General features: G+C 42.2%; 1 protein-coding gene across 1 annotated transcript; it reads left to right on the forward strand.

Annotated features, from left to right (window-relative positions):
• Positions 1-7,818: 7,818 nt before the first annotated feature.
• Positions 7,819-18,950, forward strand: LOC125301094 (tetraspanin-1). Its single transcript, XM_048253363.1, has 8 exons — positions 7,819-7,854; positions 8,049-8,112; positions 13,769-13,975; positions 14,520-14,594; positions 17,326-17,424; positions 17,680-17,826; positions 18,218-18,301; positions 18,626-18,950. The coding sequence occupies exons 2-8, from the start codon at positions 8,056-8,058 to the stop codon at positions 18,683-18,685; spliced, it is 729 nt and encodes a 242-aa protein (XP_048109320.1). The 5' UTR covers positions 7,819-7,854; positions 8,049-8,055; the 3' UTR covers positions 18,686-18,950.
• Positions 18,951-21,778: the final 2,828 nt, after the last annotated feature.

Raw genomic sequence — 21,778 nt, forward strand, 5'->3', positions numbered from 1 at the left:
TCTGACAGAGGAAGTCCAGTAGCCAGTTGCAGAGGTAGGTACTGAGTCCCAGTTTGTCGAGTTTGCAGATGAGTTGTTGTGGTATTATGGTGTTGAATGCAGAACTGAAGTCTATAAACAGCAATCTCACATATGAGTCTCTTTTTCCAGGTGGGTGAGGGCTGGGTGGAGGGCAGAGCAGATTGCATCCTCTGTAGACCGCTTGGCTCGGTATGCAAACTGGAAGGGGTCCAGGGTGGGGGAGAATGGCTTTGATATGTGACATGACAAGCCGCTCAAAGCACTTCATGATGATGGGTGTCAGTGCCACAGGCGGTAGTCATTGAAGCAGGATGGAGCAGTTTTCTACAGGTACAGGTATGATGGTGGCAGCTTTGAAACATGATGGGACGATGGCTTGCTTCAGGGAAGTGTTAAAGATGTCTGTGAAGACATCCTTAAGCTCCCCCCCGCGCAGTCCTTCAGCATACGACCTGGGATGTTGTCTGGACCTGTTGCCCTTACGGGTGTTGATAGCAGCAAGTGTCCTCTTCACGCTGTCGGCAGAGAGGCACAGGGGCTGCTCATGTAGAGGGGATGGGTCTTCTGTGGGCAGGTGCTGTTTTGTGCTTCAAAGCGAGCAAAGAAGCGGTTCAGGTTGTTGAGCAGAGGGATGTTGCTCTCACAGCTCTGTGGCGGGCTTGTAGTCCGTGAGGGCCTGAATGCCCTGCCATAGGCTTTGTGAGTTCCTGCTGTCTTTGAAGTGGGTGGTTATCTTGTGAGTGTATTCCTTTTTGCTTCCTTGATGCCACGGGACAGGTTGGCTCTCGCTGTTTTCATGCCAGCTTCATCCCCAGCTCTGTAGGCTTTGTCTCTGGCCCTCAGCAGCCTGAGGACATCCCTGTCAGCCATGGCTTCCAGTTAGCCCAGTGATGATGTCTTTTGTGTGGGTCACATCATCGATGCACTTGGTGATGTAAGAGGTTACAGTGTCTGTATACTCCTCTATGTCTGTCCGGTTGTTGTAAGTGGCTGCCTGCTTGAACATTTCCCAGTCTGTTGTGTCAAAGCAGTCTTGAAGAGCATCGGAGGCTCCCTCAGGCCACACTTTTAAGCTAACATTTAACATTTAAGCTAATGTTAACTAGTTAATGGAAGCTAACATAAACCGACATCTTTGGTGAGACTTTGGCCAATGATAATGACTATAAAGTTATGCGTACACCTCTGAACAACGAACGTTTCCCTTTCTTCACGTAATTCAGCTTATTATTGTCCAGTTGTGTCCATAGCCAAATTGCTGGGGAACAGTTTGTGTTGTAGCTGAAAACGCGAAATGCCATAGCTTGTCATGCAAAGTTGTGTTTGCTAACTTGTAAGATGCTTCGTTACAATCTAAATAAGACTACTTTTTATAAACGTTGGACCAGTCCTTTTGACTTCATTTAACGTTAGCCAAACTTTGCTTAATAACAATACAAAGTGATATGTAAATGTTTCTCCTGTAAAGGGGTTTTCACATCACCAGCAGTAGCTGCTATGCCCCTTTGCTTTCCGCTCTGCTCAATGCTGGCAAGTTTCACTGCTGTTTTGCTACTTTTGCTCAGAGCAAAAACGCTTTACGTCACGAATTCACATTTAAATTTATAAACAACATTAGCCTTAACATTATATCAGGGGAGCAGGAAAATAGACACAACCTTTTCACAACAATAGTTTGTGACATGAAGTTATTTCCATGATTCCCAGCTTTAGCTTGCCTCAACCCATGTAATGTGTTGAATTTTTTATTTTTTTTGCTTTCTCACTGATTGTGCGAACTAACGTCATGCGTGGGTCAGCGTAGTAAAGACAAATCTAAAATTGGGGTTGCCAGACTAGGAAAACGCATGCACTTTAATGACTACAGATTCATTCTGAATTATGAAAATTTGGGAATTAAATAATCTTTGTATCTCTGTCTGTGTGCCCAGGTGATGGCGATTGCAGAACACTGTAAAAGAATAGCCTTGGAAGGATTGCCCCTCTACCTCAGGGAGGACCCAACAAGTCTTTTCAAGAAATGTCTGGTAATAATCAATCTTATTCTCTGTGCATGTTGTCTTATCTCACCACCTGTGTTTCTTCCTCTACTTCTTTGGCCCCTCTCTTTTATCCTGCCTCTCCTCCTTTTTCCTATCCCCAATCTCCTTGTGTCCTTTACCAACTCGTCCCTGTCTTCTGTCCGTCTCTCTGGCATCCCTTTTGCCGTCTTCCTCTTCCCTGTCCCTTGATATTGAATGACGCATTGTATTGTAATATGTAAACTGTGTTTTATTTATTATAAAACAGTTGGATACACACTATATCATAGTACACAAGCCAAGTAGTGTATTTATGATGACTTTCTAAAGTATTTTGATTGTGTTAACAAATTGATTAATCTATACAGCTTTTCTTTTAATTATGTTTGACTCAATCAGTGGTGTCTTCTGTGTTTGCACACTCTCAGGATACAGATGCTGAGGAAGACTACACCAAAGGTGTGAAAATTGGGATCCTCACAGTGAAAGAAGATGGCGCGTTGCAGCAGTCGAAGTCTCTTCTTCCTGTGGTAATCAACACAGCCATCATTTTGGAAGAGACTGTTGTTCTCCAGGATATTAAGGATGTACCATCTGCATTTTGCGTATTTGATGGGCCTTGTTTATGCAATCAATATGCAATACCCCAAAACCTCAAGTATACCTTTGAGGTGATACAAAAGGTTTTTCTCAACCTAGGAGCTACCAGCTGTTCTAGCGAGAACCCTGTCTTTTCGGAAATAAAATGCAGGGACATCTGCGATAGTTTGATTGATGTAATGGCACATTATTGTAAGTTTTACTGATTGTTAGGACTGTGAGACCTTTTAAGTTTAATTTTATGCATTTGGTAACACTTTACTTGACGGGTGAGTACATAACATTCATAGTAGCTGTAGTGACCGTTTCAGAAGACATGACAACATTCATGGCAGTCAGAATGGCGATATTTATTGCCATTTATGCTTGTCATCTGATCATATCATATCTAAATATTTGTATGAATAGCTTATATTATTGCTATACAGGTTGTTAAGTATTCATAATCACTTATCCGAGTTTAAGACTGAGAGGTAAACTACATATAGCTGACCAGTATTTGTTGACCCTGATTTGTTGACACCTTGAGGTAATTATAATATTTTGCGCTTTGCCCACACTCTCAGGGAAAATGTCCAAAGTTCCCCGGTCATCTCTATGTAGTTTACTTCCCAGTGTTAAACTTGGATGTGAATGAATGTTGAGTCATGTTTTATGAATAAATTATAAATACTTAGTTTGATAATTTCACAGCTGCTATGAATGTGATATGTACTTACCCATCATGTAAAATGTTACCATGCATTTTTATACAATTTTTGTTGCTTTGCGACTAAAGGTACAACAAAGTGCATTTTATTATTCAATTTTGAAAACAATGGCATTTTCTTTTCAAAGCCATGTTTTATCCTCATTACAGAGTTCCCTCATTACAGTTTGTATTATGAGGCCCATAGCACTCAGGATCTTAACACTACAGTACCTATTGTGTATTGTGATTGTAAGTGACTTTTTTTTTTTTTTTCTTTTTTTTTAATTATTATTATTATTATTATTATTTTTTGATTGTGTGCAGCTCAAAGATCACTGAATATAGTTGAAACCCCATTGTTTCAAAACATTTCTGATATATTATTTTATTGTGTGCAGATGAAAGTTCACTGATTACAGGTGAGAACCTGTAGTTTCAAAAATTTTTTTTAAATTATTTTTTTTTATTTATTTATTTATTTATTTTTTGATTGTGTGCAGCTCAAAAGTTCACTGATTAGAGGTGAAAACCTGTAGTTTCAAAACATTTTTGAAAAATATCTGTGTATTCTATGCTGCATTTAGGCTGTGTAAAAGATCATTTTGAGGCTACTTGTGTGTGCAGTGCTTCTACACTGATTTCTGCAATAAATCACTTGCATTAATTGTTGCTTTGGGTTTTCCTTACTTTTTATCTTAAGTTGTACCAACTAGTAACTTAAACTTGTGTTTTGAAGTCCTCCGAATAGTTGGTAGAAAAAGCTTTTTATAGTTGAAAGATGTTTTTATTTCAAATTGATTATGTAAGTTATGCCCTCTCTTCGAGTATACTCACAAAAACATTTACAATAAGTTGCCTTATTTCTAGTTGTGTTTACTTAAAAAAGCCCTTGTAATAGGTTGCATTACTTTTTTGAGTAAACTAGGCAGATATTTTTTTTACAGTGTGACCTAAGGCCCAGTCAAGGCATACTTTGGGGTCATAGGGCCCACCTACATGAACCCATCCCCTCCTCCCACCCCCCATCAAATTATCATAATGATATCACAATTATTATTATTTTTAGGCTATACTATATTGCTATACATGCACTTCAAAACAGTCAATGTTTAAAGTGCTAAGATTGTTCACAAAAGTTTGTGAAAACATGCACATCAGAGTACTGCTTTACTAATGTAAAATATAATTAGGCCTACAATAGTTTAATTGTTTTTGCATTGTTGCATGAGAAATACTTCTCAAAACAACAGCAATTATATGGGTGCCGTTGTTTTGGGATGTTTCCCTCATGCAAGCATCATACACTGATAGAATATATATATGCTATTTAATTACATTTGATTTGAATGCCTGAATGTAAGGATTCAGGAAACACAATACCAGCTTTTGTGAATGGTAAATGGCGGATCAGATCATGCGTAAATCACTGATCTGGAGATCTTTAACTATCTTTAACTAAGACTAATTAATAGCTTTTGGCTGACTTTAATAGTTAATGCCAAACAGTGTTTTATATAGTCTGTGCTCTGTTTTTTATGGAAGTTGCATAAATCCACGTCGTTCTATTAAATGTCGTTTCATAATTAAATAGCCTTCCAATAGGTTGAAGCTTAGCTTTGCTACCAACGTGCACACGCATGCATTGAATAAACGCTCATACCACGACTTAATTCTATGCCTCTATGTTTGATGACACCAAACAAGTATTTCCTAATTGCAGAAATGTAGGCTCTGTATGCAGGCTCTGTAGAAATCTGGCACCCTATTCAACGAAGTTAAACTGAAAGAGCATGCTGTTTACAGACACCAGAATTAACGAGTTCACAGTAACGTTCATCAGGCAATACAGTACGTTCAGTTCACGTTCGCTCAAAATATGAACGAGTTCATGAACTTTCGTTCAATGAACGCGTTCAGGCACAACACTGGGGAGGGGGGTAGCTGAAAGTTGACATCTGCCCTGACTGAATACTGATGAATAATGAAGCCGAGGCCCACTTGCGGCGCCGCAGTGAGTTCGTGCGGGCTACCGTTGCATTGTGGGGAATGGAGTATTTGTGCGTGCAAAACAGCAGCCGGCGGCTGTGGCCTGCGGGCCGGTTCTAATACTAATCAAATATCATCCCGGTTCCGGCCCGCGGGCCTTGACTTTGACATGTCTGTGCTAAAGGATTGGACATATCTTTGACCTCACGCTAAAATGCTGGCAGGGATGATTTTTTACCCTGTAATGGGTTTCGCATCAGGGAAGGAGAGTGGAAATTAAAGATTAGACAAATAAATCGAAAATGTGTAATTTCTTTTTTTTATCATCCACACTCTCATTTTTTTTTACTGTCCCTTCACAAAGATTGTTCCACCTTTCTGGTCGTCTATTATTCTCTGGCAAGGATCCAGCCATTACCATAAAACTGCAGAAAGCCACAGTGACGCCCGAGTAAACATCGGCGTATTCTTTGTTCTGCGCCACGGTCCTCTCAGCGGACTCCTTTCCATTACAGCGCTGATACTTGTTTTGTGACTTCAGGGGTCGCATCTCCCCGGTAGCCCATAAATAGTGACTCCATCTCGGGGAGCTCCCTAATGGCTCCGTCTCCTCTGGAGCCAGGACCCCGGCGCTGCTGGATGGATCACCTGAGTGCTGCCCTGGGGGGTGGTGAGGTGGTGGTGGTGGTGGGGGTCGGGGGTGTAATACTCAATCCAGCCAACCTCATTACGACGCCTCCAAGTACACACACACCCCACCCCACCTAGCCTTGTTATACAGGCTCGGCCAACATCTCAGTGCTGACCGGCCCTTGCCACCGCCATCATCAGGGTGATGATGAAAAAGTGGCTTCCTAATAATTTCCTTTCTTCTCAACTGGCAGAGTATGCACAGATATTATTAACTGGTTTAATAGCTAACGATGCCTGACAGGTGCTCTTCCCGCCGAGATTAAAGACTTCAGGGTTAATGATGGTATTGGTGAGATTGTCATAACTCACAATAGGGCCATTAAAGTGATATTACGGGGAGGACTGGATCAGATATGTGTTTAACTCCAGCAAGGTGGCACTGGGCCATCTATCACTTTTTTCATGGGATTTCACTGCCCACTGGGACCTTAACGAGATGTGCAGAGAATCCCAAACTGGGAGATAGAGGGAGAGAGAAAGAAAGGATGAAAGAAAGATGGAATGACAGAAATGAACTACAGGTAAACACAAGTAAAAGGGGAAACTATGTTGTCTAAGAGAGTAATACAAACTTATAAGAGTAATACACATAAGAAAGAAAGAAAGAAAGAAAGAAAGAAAGAAAGACACATAGGAAGATAAGAGAGAAAGAAAAAAGATATACTGTAGAGATAGAAAGAACTAAAGAAAAAGAAAGAAAAGAAAAACAAGACAGAAAGAAAGAAAGGAGGGGAATGATTGTGAGTACACAGGTAGAAATGAGTAAAGAGGAGTAAGGGATGAAGTAAGAATGAGACGCTCAGAGCGTGCCTTCAGGTCTGCTCACCTACTGAGAACAATGGCCAGAGGAAGCCTGGATGGACCCTGTCTTCCCTGTTTCATGCTTACTGGTCCCTGAGATGGGCTGCTAATACTCTATAATAAAAACGGCTAATAACATCATACATTTCATTTCAAATATAGATGGGGACACATTTTAATATGTGGAATAAAAGGGTCATTTCATCTCTCCATTATGGACTAATACTTCAAATCTTTTAAAAGTATTTTCCCCCCACTTATTGAGCAGTTTTTTTGCGCCCACTTTAAATGACTGGAGAATCTGAGCTGCTTGGTGAGAGCTTCCTTGATTTGATTAGCCCCTTTGTTTTCTGTTGCACATTTCTCATTCAGCAAAGTGGACAAAGAAAGACACTTTCTCGCCAGGCTAGGCCATCAATCATCCACCTCAATAAAAGACAACACAATGGAGAATTCATAAACACAGAGCGCAGCAGAGAGCCAGGGAGTCAGTGTAGTCACACTGCCCTCTAGTGCTGGGTGGTGAAAGCATCACTCACTAGAGTCACACAAAGGAACAAAGGCCACACACGCTAAGTGTGTCAGTTCATGCAACCCTAAGAAGACCAGCATGAAGTCAACTGGTGTGTTAGTCGCCCGGGCACGCTTCATTTACTGGTCAATTTCTGTCTCATCTGGCGCTCACTGATCCAGGGCTCGGTACGTGGGTACCTCATGATGCTGATCTGGCAGAGGATGTGGGGACTGATGAAGTGCAACAGCACGATCCCCCCCATCCCAACCCCACCTCTCCCCACCCCCCACACGCCTCTCCAAACACACACACACACTCTCTCCCCTCCCTCTCCTCACCAGGTGTGCTTTACCTGTCCCAACCACACCCATCTCTTTGTGACTATCTGGGTCTCTTCCTCGGGCACACATACACACACTCACACAGATATACATCTATGCACACTCTAAGAGAAAGAGACACAGCACACCACAATCCACTGCCTGAATTCACAAGAGTCTCAGCTGAACGAGAGTGCCTCGACCCAGGTGAGTTTCATACAGGTAATCACTGATTTTAATTAATAAATGTTGTTCATTCAGTCAGATGTGGCATATCATCATTCGGTTTGGTTGCTGGAAGAATGAGCTGTACTTAAGTGTGTGCTTTACTCTGGGCCTATATGCAATTTACTCCTGTGAGACCTCATAACATATTCACGCTGTGATGTCTTTTATTACAGATTCAACATGGGGTGCTTCACATTTGTCAAAGTAATGATGATTTTGTTCAACATGTTTATCTTTGTGAGTATCTCTGCCTATGTATGTATACGTATGTGCATGAGTGGGAGAGAGTCACTCTGCTGATAGTGATTACCTTTGTTCATTTATGGCTTCAAATGTTTATACCAACTGTCAAGAAGAAACCAGTGTGTGCGTGTGCATGTGTGTGTGTGGGTGGGTGGGTGTGTGTGTTTGCAGAGCCTGAAAGCACAACAAATTATTTACACTCACTGCAATCAGGCAATGCAAACAGATATGTGAGGGGTTACCGACATACTTCACGTCACTGAACAGAAGTGTTTAAATGACACCATTTGCACGCTTGCTTTCTCGCACACAGCACTTTTCATCCCATTAACTTAAGATCTTTCAATTACGCCACCTTCTCTCTACTTAATGACACGAGTGAAACGGAGGGAAACTTTGTCATCAGTAAGCGCATTTTTTGCCACCTGAATAAAGAGTCATTGTCAATTGAACAACAAAGTGTGGAAACCATGCTAGTTTTCATGTTTTTTTTTTTTTTTTTTTTGTCAGGCTTGTTTTTTTTTCTTGCGGAAAATGAGGCTACTATTTCAGAAATGGAATTGGTTGACTGTTTGACTGGTCGGTTGATTGGTTGGTTAGCTGTAGGTCAGATGCAGTAGCTTATAAGAGGACTGGACATGAGACCAGTTTGAGGGATCAGAAGTGACATTTTCAGAGCATCATGTCTAATGTAAAGGCTTGTAACAGTTTTTTTTTTCAGTGGATGAAATCTAGCATGTTAATTTGCATATTTCCAGCATGAGCTTCAAGTTGAAATTCAACTTCAAACAATAAAGTGAGATAGAGAGAAAGAAGAAAATCAAACAGAAATGTATATTTCAAAAGTGCGTGGGTGCTGAGAGAAGAAAGGAAAACAAATGGAGGGTTGATTATGCAAGCAGTGGGCCTGGTACGTTTAACAGCTGCCAAGCCTCCATTCATCTCCTCACACCAGCATCTGGGAGAAGAATAATAAAGTAGCTCTACCACCGCGGCTCTCTCCCTCAATCCCCTCTGGTCTTGGAAACACAAATATTTGGAGATACACATACAAAAACCCAAATAGATTGATATCATAATATTTTCTCTTCCCACACCCTATGTCTTTTGCTATTGACGGCATGATATATTCAGGTTGGACTTGAAATTGTATGTTCAGGCTCTTGAACTCTTCAAAAGTTTTTCATTATTATTTTAATGTCCCAACCACATCTGTTGTGTTGTTGTGTTGTTTGTATGTGTTGTTTCCTTACGCATTCCCATGTCTCTGTCTCAGTCGCAGTGGGGTCCCTCTCCACCCATGTATCTCTGTTGTCTCTAAGTAGGACTCAGGGAACAGGTAGCGCTCCTTTGCATTATTGCTAGCAGTCGGCTTCTTTCCACTAGTTTAATGGACTCCATTTCCCTCCTCTGCTGCGAGCCGTTTCATTTCCTGTTCTTGGTCCCCCTGACATAACCTGATTTACATGTAATCTGTGCCAGTTGTATCTTCCTTTGACATGACATCCGACACACGTGGCATTTCATCAAAGGATTACCCGCCTAAAAAAAAGCGAATGCCAGGAGTAATTATGGGATGTTGCGGAGAAATGTTGGTTGACAAGGAGTAAGGGGTAATATGTTGTATCGTATTTGCCAAGAGGGGTAGCGATTGAGCATAGGCAGAAGCCAGGGGCGGGGGTGGGTCAGGGTGTGGTTGGGGGTGAGATGGAGGAGGGTTCGAGAGAAGGGACCCAAGGAAGAGTGTGTTCCCAAAACCAGCTGGAAGGAGAAAAAGAAGATTATTCTCATGTGGAAGCCATCAGGCCTGATGTGGGGGAGACAGGCACAGGCAGAGGCAGGCTGCCTTTCATGTAAGCGCAGACAGCTGCCAGAGCGTCTTTCTGAGTGGTGGTGACAGGCCAGATTGGCTGTGACAGGAAATATCAGGTTCAGGACCGCTCGCTTACCCGCTCGGCTCCCACCGGCACCACAAGCGCTTTGAGGTGCAAAAGCCAAAAAAGTGCTTGTCACGAGAGAGCAAGGGAACTCTGGCACATGTGTGGGAAGATGCATTGTGAAACTTCTTGCAAATACATAGATTCGACTAAAGGGCACAGGCTGTTTCTGCATCTGTGCTGTTATTACAAAGAACACGTGGTGTCATTCATCATATCTCCTTGCTGTAAAAAATGTTGCTGAAGCCCTGTTTTATTGGCTTTAATGCACATTAGTGTGTCCTGATAAGAGTGAGGAAGGAATGTCATCTGATCAGTAATGTAAGCCTTCCTTTTATTCTGAAATGGAGCTCTACAAGAGCCACAATAGAAATTTGAAAGTGAGTTGACCATAGTTACTACCAATTACATTTATCAGAAAATGTGTAGATTGGGTTTTGAGAGAGCCAATCATAGGGTTGTTCATGGACTTATATTACCCTTTTAGATGAAAAAAAAAACAGTCTTCAACCATATGACATTCCATTAAATTAAATGTCACACATTCCCGGCAACTCTGGAAGGAGTGTTGGAAATGCTTGGCTCCAGGTGCTGTAAGGGGCCGAAGTATTTCATAAAGTAATAAATAATATCTACCACATAATGACTTGTATTACACTTCACTTACTCCACTATAAATTATATGAGATGTAATGGCTCGGCTAAGAGGGAGTCTTAATGAGGTGTTGGCCAGTGGAGTAATTATGGCGCTGCAGTGAGTGACTCTGGTGTTTATTATGGAGGAATCTGACATTGGGGGGAGCAAAATGGTTTTAGCCCACTGCCCCAACTAGCAGCACAGCAGCAGGGAGGCCTGAGATTTAGAATCGCAGCGATTTCATCAGAGGAAGGCACGCGGAACACATGTACTGCATGAAAAGACAGCTTGTTGTGTTTCCCACTGCAGGAGAGTGCGGGAGGGCCTACGGCAGTGCTCTTCCAGCAGGAGGCTCGTCATTAGAGGGCTTTCAGTGTGGAGTGAGCGATGCAGACCCAGGGAAAAGAGGGTCATGGGAATAGGGCGGGATTTTCTTTGGGATGTTAAAAAAGGGGTCAAATCCTGGCTCGCAGATATCAAGTGCAGGGCCCCAGGCACCCGTGTCATTGTTTAAGCCAGACAAAAAGAGGTGTGAAGAAACCCCCCTGCCCCTGCCCCTGCCCCTGCCTCAGCTGATCTGCTGGGGGGAAGGAAACCTCACTGTGTACACACATTCTTTGCTCAAGTAGTACAGATACCCGTGTAAAAAGGTCTAATCTGATTCAACTTCTTTACTTAAGTAAAAGGAAAAAAGTACAGGCTTGGAAATGTTTCTTTGCCAAGCTTACTGAAGCTCATAACATATTAATATAATGCTAAGACAATTAAACCTTTCTAGCTTAAACTAAAATAAAACACAATATAGGGCTTACTGAATATAATGAACATTAATTTCGCTCCAATGTACAAAACAATTTTCAGTGTTAGCAACAGACCTTGAAATATTATTAGCAGGAGCACACACTTCAGGTTTAATTAAGCCAAGTCTAATGAAGCTCATGGTTTTCAGGTTTGACACACAGCACAATGCATTCGTCAAGAATCATTTTTAGAGCTGACAACGTCCAACACCATGGATGTTGAATGTCTTGCTGCTCTGAATCTGCTCTGTCAGCAGTGCTGTCTGGTTCACTTTCATCTATGGTGATACTAGGCCTACTTCTGAACCATCTATGGTGATACTAGGCCTACTTCTGAACCATCTGTGGTGATACTAGGCCTACTTCTGAACCATCTGTGGTGATACTAGGCCTACTTCTGAACCATCTATGGTGATACTAGGCCTACTTCTGAACCATCTATGGTGATACTAGGCCTACTTCTGAACCATCTGTGGTGATACTAGGCCTACTTCTGAACCATCTATGGTGATACTAGGCCTACTTCTGAACCATCTATGGTGATACTAGGCCTACTTCTGAACCATCTATGGTGATACTAGGCCTACTTCTGAACCATCTATGGTGATACTAGGCCTACTTCTGAACCATCTATGGTGATACTAGGCCTACTTCTGAACCATCTATGGTGATACTAGGCCTACTTCTGAACCATCTATGGTGATACTAGGCCTACTTCTGAACCATCTATGGTGATACTAGGCCTACTTCTGAACCTACTTCTTACGGTCACGGGCATCACCTTCTGCTTTTCTCCAAGGTCGAGCCTCCCTTTCTTATCTCTTCTGTCTTTTATGCCGCTTTCATCTTGTTATGTCTGCCATGCGTGATGTGCACTGATGGATAGTCTGAGGGGTCGTTGTTTCTATGTTATTGTCCCATCAATTTTCATTGAAAGCAGTCTTGATATTGGGAAGAAACTCAGTGATGGGCATGGGAGTACATGCAAGTAGGCAGGTAGATAGGTAGACAGCGAATGGGTCCATCCACCCAGAGCACTGATGATTGCTTCATATTAAAAGCAAGCAGTGGGATAAATATGAAGTATTTCCACACAGACTGGCCACTATTCAATCTATCCAATATACTGACTCTGAGCGCTTTACATATGGCCAAGGGGCATTAGAGAGTGTAGAGCGTGATCTGTGCTATTCATATGGTCAAGGGGCATTAGAGAGTGTAGAGCGTGATCTGTGCTATTCATATGGTCAAGGGCATTAGAGAGTGTAGAGCCGTGATCTGTGCTATTCATATGGTCAAGGGGCATTAGAGAGTGTAGAGCGTGATCTGTGCTATTCATATGGTCAAGGGGCATTAGAGAGTGTAGAGCGTGATCTGTGCTATTCATATGGTCAAGGGGCATTAGAGAGTGTAGAGCGTGATCTGTGCTATTCATATGGTCAAGGGGCATTAGAGAGTGTAGAGCGTGATCTGTGCTATTCATATGGTCAAGGGGCATTAGAGAGTGCAGAGCGTGATCTGTGCTATTCATATGGTCAAGGGGCATTAGAGAGTGTAGAGCGTGATCTGTGCTATTCATATGGTCAAGGGGCATTAGAGAGTGCAGAGCGTGATCTGTGCTATTCATATGGTCAAGGGGCATTAGAGAGTGTAGAGCGTGATCTGTGCTATTCATTTTTGCTTGTTGTTATCTCTCTGAGGAATTAATTGATCAAAATTGACTATTTCTAAAATTGATAGTAAAAAAGGTATTTTGACAACCCCAATTCACTGCCTTAACTAAAGTAATGAGTATGTTCTCCTCACCAAAGAATGCTGTACATTATATACACAGTACACTGTTGCGGCCTACCTCAAGGTTAGATTGTTGTATGAATCTGTTGACTTTTTTAAAATTGAAAACAGCATCATCATGTATTATGAATGTATTGTATTATTTTTCTGTTCACATTAACACTTCCTTTAGTTTGATTGTTTCGGTAATGTGACCATGAGCTGCTTCGATAGTATGTGTGGTTTAGGGTTTGCCCTTACTGTTGTGAGGTTCCCAAAGGTTCGGCACAAAACCCTTAAAAGTGCCATGTACAATTCTAAAGGATTCTTCAGCTGGCTAATGAACCTTGAAGGATTCAAGACAGCACATCACAGGAAGATTTGTTATGCTTGTGTTGACAACCATGGAATATCCCTAACACCTCAGCTGGATTTAACACTGTCTACAGATATGGGATTCTGCTGCCCAGTAGATAACCCTCCACACCTTTTGTCCTCTGCAGCTGGCTGGACTCACCCTCATGGGCGTGGGCATCTGGGTGAGTGTGGACGGCAGCTCCTTCCTGAAGGTCCTGGGCCCGTTCTCGGGCAACGCCATGCAGTTTGTCAATGTAGGCTTCTTCTGCATTGCCATCGGGGCCGTACTGGTGCTGCTGGGCTTCATGGGCTGCTACGGGGCTCACAAGGAGAGCAGGTGTCTCCTCATCATGGTAGGTGTCTCACCCCAGCACTGCCTGAGGAAGGCTATAGGGTGGGGACTGCTATCACCTATCACGGCCATATTTAGATATACTGCACTGTAGGTCAGGGAGGACTTTCCAAGGAAACACAGAGTTTCAGATTGCTGCTTCAGGGGATCTGTCTGTCACAACTGTTGAACTGTTTTACCAAGGCTCTTTTTATGCGCGCCACCCACTGGCTTGCCACTTAGGGAGTTCATTAGCTGTGTGCTTGGATTTAAATGTCAGGGAGCGTTTCATCGTCATTCACTGTTTGCCAGAATGGTAATGACATGTTGTCATGCATTCTTTTGTTTGAGCTTCTGCTGGCTTTTGTTGACTTTTTTGTCACTAAAATCCCAAGCGCAAAATAACAGCCAAATTCATTTTTATCGCTTCTTCAATATTAGTCCTATCACAACCTGTATTACAGTGACACTGAATGGGGAAATTACATTATTGTTCATTTCAATATCATTGGTTTCTTGACAATGCTGATTCCTCCTTTGTTTCCTTGTCCTCCTTGCCTTTGCAGTTCTTCGCCATCATCCTGATCATTTTCATCGCCGAGGTGGCAGCTGGAGTGGTGGCCCTGGCGTACTCGTCGTTTGTAAGTCTCCGCTCACCTCCCTCCTGCTCCCTTTGTGTTTTATTTCCATTTTTTTTTATATCCAATTCCTATCATATTTTCCGATCCGTCATTAAATTACGGGGGTTTGTGTCTGCCTCACTACATTTGCCCCCTTAATGACTCCCGGATTGCCTCAGGCAGTGTGCGATGGCTCTCACTTTTAGCAATTTATTATGCCGGAATATTGAAGTTAAAGCATTTTATATGCAAAGCAGGCGATTTACATATAGGTTCCCCCCGTTTAGTGAAATGTATAATAATTACAACAATTTGAGATGAGTTATGCATAGGGAAGGAAAAAGAAGAATGCATCTCTATAGACAAATAAAAATAAAAACTACATTTTTATAATTAAAGAATCCATCAAGAGTCCATGGAAAGCAATGGTGCCTCATGCAAAATCCATTGGCATTTCCAAAGGGGAACAAGTTAACCTGACAAGTGCTTGCCTCTGAGACCAGCGTTTCACAGTTGTTTGTTGTTTTACACTGTGTGCCTCAGAGAGGCTGGACTCCCAGGTGTCCCAATGGCTCTCCTTGTTCCAATATCCAGCTGCCCAAACTCTCTGCAGACCCCACATCAAACAGCAGCCCGGCGCAAGGTGATTGCAGCTGTCGTCCTTCGAGGACCCATTGCAAATTCGTCCTGCGGCTATTTTGTGAGAGAATAAATCAGCTCGCCTGTCGACATTCCCACCGCAGTGCCCAGTGGGAGGATGGCATCCCATCAAGCACCTGGGCCATCACTCTGTTGATGCATGCGTGTACCATGGTGGTTGGGGGGAGGGGGGGGGTTGGGCTGAGGTGGTGGGTGCCAGTGAAAGTCACGAGTCTGAATTATACATGCCATGTTTGTTGCTTAGGGGACATTAGCTATGCACATCACCATTTAAAGTGCTGTTTGTTAACATCACAGTCATTCAGTCAGTCATTTATTCATTAGCATGACAAGGGAAAATGTAGTTTTAATAATGTATATGACAGCCTGTGAGTATCTGCCTATACCTGTTTTTAGATAGAGATAGAGAGAACACAAAGCAAAGCAATAACATGACAAAATGCATTTGAATAATGCGCCCATTTAGGGGAATACATCAGAGCTTATATAAGAAAACACTGAGCTAAATTACATATGAAATGCATAGTTTTTTCCACTCCCTTTCTCACTTTGCGTTTAATATTTTCTGTCGGGTGCATACTTTGTATTTCCCTCTAAACCATTATGGCAGTTTTCTACCTCACAGGAAATGCAATATCCTCAGATAGCCAACCCTCAATATAACCAATTTGGCCATGCATTAGGCGTTGCCATATTTCATTACAGTCTAGTGGCCTGACTGTGGAAAGCAAAGCGTGGCAGCTTGGTTTAGGTCAGAATTTTGCATTTCAGATGTAATCTCAGACTAAATATATAGCCTACACATAGCATGTTGGGAGAGCTATGTTCCACATGCAATAAGCTGAGAAGGTCAAGGGATTGATGTTGTGAGTTACTTCTGGCTTTTTTCATTCTTACTTTGTGCTAGCTGGGTTTGGTTGAAGCCATGGGTATTGTTGAAGGTATTACTGAATATTAGTGTGGAAGAAGCCATGGTCTACTGGTGAGCTGATTATAGATTTGATGAAGAGTGGGGATGGGAACCTTGGGTTGCTGGATCAGCACAGGAGGGGAAAGTTATTGGTAGTGCGCTTTGTCCTGTCAGTGGTGTGAGGGAATGCCCTGAGACAGTGATGGATTAGCCTGAATGTAATAACCCAGCTGATCTGCGCCTCTCTCCGCGCTTCACGGGGGACACTTTTAATTGTGGCTTGTCTCTGCTGCAGCCCCACGGGCACAGCCTAACACCCCCCTTACACAGGCACACACACACACACACACACACACACACACACACACACACGCACAGGCACAGGCACACACACACACACTTGCACACAGATAGACGTACAATTTGACCCCACCCCCACCTCCCATCTTTAAACAAGTCTTTGTGTATGGAAAGTCATGTGGGTTTATTAATCAAACCTCAACAAATAGTGCGAGAGAGAGAGAAAGAGATAGAGAGGAGAGAGAGAGAGAGAGAGAGAGAGAGGGAGGGAGAGAGAGAGAGAGACTCGGGGAAAAAGAAAGCAAAGAATGACAGGGGAAACGTAAAGATAGAAAGAAAGAAAGTCCAGAAGCCTCCTATGTGTTGCTATTCTGCTTTGTTGAACAAAGGCAATTGCTGCATGAGTGCATCTTCTGGATGTTTGTGATCATCAAAACTTGGATGAAAACTATTTAGAAATAATGAAATAAAGTACAAAAAGGATTAACACAAATGTAAATAGGATACGTTTGAAAAGGATAAATTCCCTGGTGTTCAGTGTAATTGCTTTGAGAGAGCGCTCCCATCCTTTTGTTGGGCTCTGGTTGGGATCAATCCCATTACTGATGCTTAGAGGCTCTAGATCACTCTCAACAACCACAAAAGCTGAGGACCATTGATGTGGAGTGAATGGGCAGAAGTTAAAGAGCGTTGTGTGTGTGCCGTGTATTTGAAATTAACTTTAGTGATCTTTTTTTGCCTTTTATTCATCAGTGCCTATTACTATGCATCCTGTGTGTGTTTGTGTGTGTGTGTCTGTGCATGTGAGTGTGTGTGTGTGTGTTTGCGTGTGTGCATGTGTGTGCATGTGAATGTGTGTGTGTGTGGTTGTCTTTTTTCCAGGCGGAGGGCATTCTCAAAGCCTGGGCAACCACAGCCTTAAAAGAAGAGTATGGCAAAGTGGAAGTTGTCACAAAGATATGGAACACCACCATGACTGAAGTAAGTCTCAAACATAAATGGACTGAAGTGTGTCACCAGCTGTTAAAAACTAGCATCACATCCATGTTTCATTGTTTTCTGTCCGATTCTATCAAATCATTTTCACAGTTATGTATCATTGATATACTTCCAATAAAAAAAAACATTCAATCTAACCACACGTATAATGTACCAAGAAGAAGAATTTGTGTGAAGTCCAAAAATCAGCTGTTTCTCATTATATAAAATATGTTTTTTATCTTTTCATTGTTCAAGCTTAAATGCTGTGGTTTTACCAACTACACGGACTTCCATGACTCCTACTACTATAACCACAACGCCCAGAACTACCCACCAGCCTGCTGCACCATCTCCAGCTCCAACCCCTGCAGCAACACAACTGCGAAATACAGTGCAATTCAGGTGAGACAGAAAGCTCTTACTTTACACAGTACAAAAATAGCGTTTTTGTGCTGCCCTGTCTACGTGATAAATAATCTGTCAAAATACCCGTTGTGTGAACACAATAACACCCAACAGGCAAAACATTGGCGTCAGTGTTGTGCATGTTGCTTGAGATGAAAACATCTGGTAAATGTGAATGTAGATCGATTTATGTGATCATGGTGAACGAGTGCTATTAAATTAAATGGGTATGTGCTTATGTGCTTGCTTCGAAAGCTTTCGAGTTTGTCTCTAAGCCTTTTCACACTTCAGGAGTCAGCAGTGTGTGTGTGTGTGTGTGTGTGTGTGTGTGTGTGTATTTATGTTGTGCTCAGCATCTTGGAGTACAGTGATTGTGTTCTCCTCTCAGGGCTGCTTTGAACAACTGCTGACGATCCTTAAGAAGAATGCCAATATTGTTGGAGGAATTGCCGCAGGTATCTGTGGAGTGGAGGTAAAAGCCTTTATTTTTCCTCCCTTGCTTTCTTCCTTTTTTGTCTTTTTCTTTGATTTATTTTTCATCATTCTTTTTGTCATCCAAATCTCATTTGCTATTATAGAGAACTGTTTTGCATGTCGAACGATCCGTGACGAGAAGCACATAAGTGTTTATGGCTTTTTGTACATTATCTGATTTGTCCAAAGGAAATGGGAGGATGGTTCTGGAAAACAAAATGTCCCATGGCCTCCATTAGGAGATGTGAACAGAGAAGCAGCCGCAGTTAAAAACAGACATGATTCACCCAGTCACTGAAATGCATTGTCTTTTCTCTTTCAGGTGGCTGCTATGGTTGTGTCCATGTACTTATACTGCTACCTGGACAAACATGCCAGATGAACGACTGTATTTCATGAACTATAAAGTATGGCTGTGTCTATGTGTGTGTGTGTGTGTGTGTGTGTGTGTGTGTGTGTGACGCATGCACACAAACATGAGTTTCTACTGGCTGGTCTACATAAAACAGAATAACAGAGACATTTATAAGGAAATATTAACATTATGTAAATAGTTTGAAAAAGTAATAAATTGATCAACATTACGTTGGAAACAGCAAACATGAATGAAATGCTACCTATAAGTAATTTCATTCTATTTTCTTACTTTTCCTCCTAAACTGTATTATATTGAAAATGAAATTTGCTTAATCACTTTTTATAACATGTATACCTTGGGGGTAATTTCATGTATAACCAACAAATATTATTTCACTAAATTAGACAATAAAAAATATTGCTACATCATATAAGTCTTAATATGATATTGTCTGTTGTTCTTTATAATGCTGTGTTGATCATTATCCATGACATCTAGTGTTCCTTTTAACTGTGAACACACTCATGCATAGTGCATTCAGCTGCTGCTTATGAATGCAATATGCATGCCTACATGGCAACTATGAGAAATACAAATCATGTATAGGGTAACCCAGGATTACACTGTAGTTGTTTTCCACTGATGACCTACACAACAGCAAGAAGACAATCAGACGCTCCTCACATTCTCCTGCTTTGATCTCCAGCCTAATACCGTACATTCACGCTCATGTTTGACTATCATATGACACCAGTGCACGTGTTGTCTGAATGGGGGTTACCAAAGAGAAATTCACTGTACGCGCTGATATGGTATCTGCTGTGCCCAGCCTCAGCGAGCTAGATGAAAGCTTTCTGGAGAGGCTTATGCAAACAGCACGCTACGTCTCACTGCATCTATTTGTCATAGTCTCCCAGATTTCTGTGGGTGGGTGGCAGTGCTGCATGGCAAATATTGATGCAACCAAAAGGCTTTGTGTGGATGTGCGGTGTGGCATGGAGGATATGTTTGTTATTGTTTCCTCAGACGCTCCCCATTCTTTGCTCACCTCAATTAAATGAATCATAGAGCAGATGTGTACTATATGTGTGCATATAAAAATTTCTGAAGGACAATTCCAATTGTTGTCAGTTAGATGATAAATTGTGAGTTGCAACTAAGTGAGCTTACCAATTTACGTTCGTTTTACTGCAAGGCGTCATATATAAGGATTTGCCTCCATATTTCAACTGCTGTTAAACCAATACATCAATTGACATACCAGAGTTAAGGTCGTTAATCAAGTCAGTTGTCATTGTTGGCCATCTCCTTCAGACTAAGAATTGGTAATAACTTCTTCAAACAATAAGTATCTGTTTAAGTTATGAATTATGTGATTAGGACAGCAGACAAAAGTTAGGATTAGCCTTCATAAATTGTCATGTATGCATGTGAGTTGTTGTAGATCTCATGCAGGACTCTGTACTGAAACATCTCAACAGCGATTTCAGTGGGTTTGGGGAAAAGACACTGCAGCGGTGGTGCACTATACTGTATGTAGAAATGGCATTTGCAGCATGTGCACCACTTAAGTCACTTTCTCAGTCCAGTGGTTTGGGGAGCAGAGCACTCTGTTGGGCGAAGAGAGGAGCTCAGTGGTAATGGCACAGAGACGTGCTGTCACATGCTGGGAGGAAAAGCGGCTTTTAACTGCCTGAGTGTCCATGTGCAAGGAGCCGGAAGCAATGTCACCCCCAGCACATGCTCACTGCATACTGACTTCATGGGGGGAAAGAAAATGGACCCTAAGAGTATTGAAGAATATACACACAAGGAGCACATGGAGACACACAAAACACACTTCACCACAAAAATATTGCAGCACACAATGGGCTGTTCCCTCCCCACTCTAGAGCAGTAGTGTTCTGTAATGGCTGAGCGCCTGAGAGGGTGGAAGATAACCCCAGACCCCTAAGGGGCCAGGCAGATTGTTTTCCCTGTTCGGTCACATTTACCAGGCAAATTGTGTAGGTCGCATTTGCATAGATTTCAATAGCCACCCTATTTCCCCTCTCCGCAGTCATTTACCTGGCACGAGGCTTACCCTGCACTCCCAGTGGACAAAGGAATCAAATCAGAAATTACCCAAGGGTCCACTAACGCAGTTTATGCCTTCACCCAACTGCAATAAAACACATTCTGTGAGAGCCTGCTTATTAGCCACCGTGTGGGTAAGGTGTATGAACCTGAAGATACACTGAATACACCACCATATACTTCTTGTTCAAACAACAAGGCTACTGGGCTGACAAAGGACAAAGTTATTAAGGTATTTATTTAAGTTAGGGGCATAAAGACGGCAACCGGTTTCAGCCCTCTTGCAGGGTATCTGCACATTGGTTGTGCTTACTGGCTGAGGCTGACTGTTCTTCACCCGTGTCTGTAGTAGCCTAGGCTACTTGCCAAAGACATGTGCACTGGACTGGATTCCCTTCAATATTTTAGAAAAGTTAGACTAAGCTATTTAAATATTTTAATAGGCCTACTTTATATAATTTACTATGTGCATCTATTTTCCCATATGCAGCACAGCAAATTAAAGTTAATCCACTACTTTACATTTTGCATACCAGTTGTATCTAAACCAACCAAAGCTTGACTGAAACATCGTAAAACCGTTGACTTGTTTTAAATTAATTAAGAGACAGGTCCTCCTCGCATGATCCTTCTGAAAACTGCTGGTTTCATCTCAAGCACGCACGTTTTATGAACGCATGTTTTTTTTTTTTTTTTTTATTGTAGCCAGTAGCCGACATTCAAAAAAATATGCAGTTATATTTCACAACTTTTGCGAAGTAGGCCTACTGGGAAACGCTGGCAAGCAAGCTGCTGACAGATATTACAGGTATTATAACTTAAGACAGATATTTTCTTCCCTAGGCTAGGCCAGCAACACACGCTGGAAAGATGCAAACAGATCAACTTAACATGTACAGTATTTCCTCCTGATTGCGAAAACGTTTGTTTTCTTTTTCTGTCAGTCCGTGGTTCCTTCATAAATTCCGCAGCAAATTATCAGACGAGTGACATAAGCACTGCACATAATTTGGCCAGCAGTCTTTGCGTCCATAGTATGTG

The sequence above is a fragment of the Alosa alosa genome, chromosome 9, assembly GCF_017589495.1.
Source record: "Alosa alosa isolate M-15738 ecotype Scorff River chromosome 9, AALO_Geno_1.1, whole genome shotgun sequence".
NCBI classification, from domain to species: Eukaryota; Metazoa; Chordata; class Actinopteri; order Clupeiformes; family Clupeidae; genus Alosa; species Alosa alosa.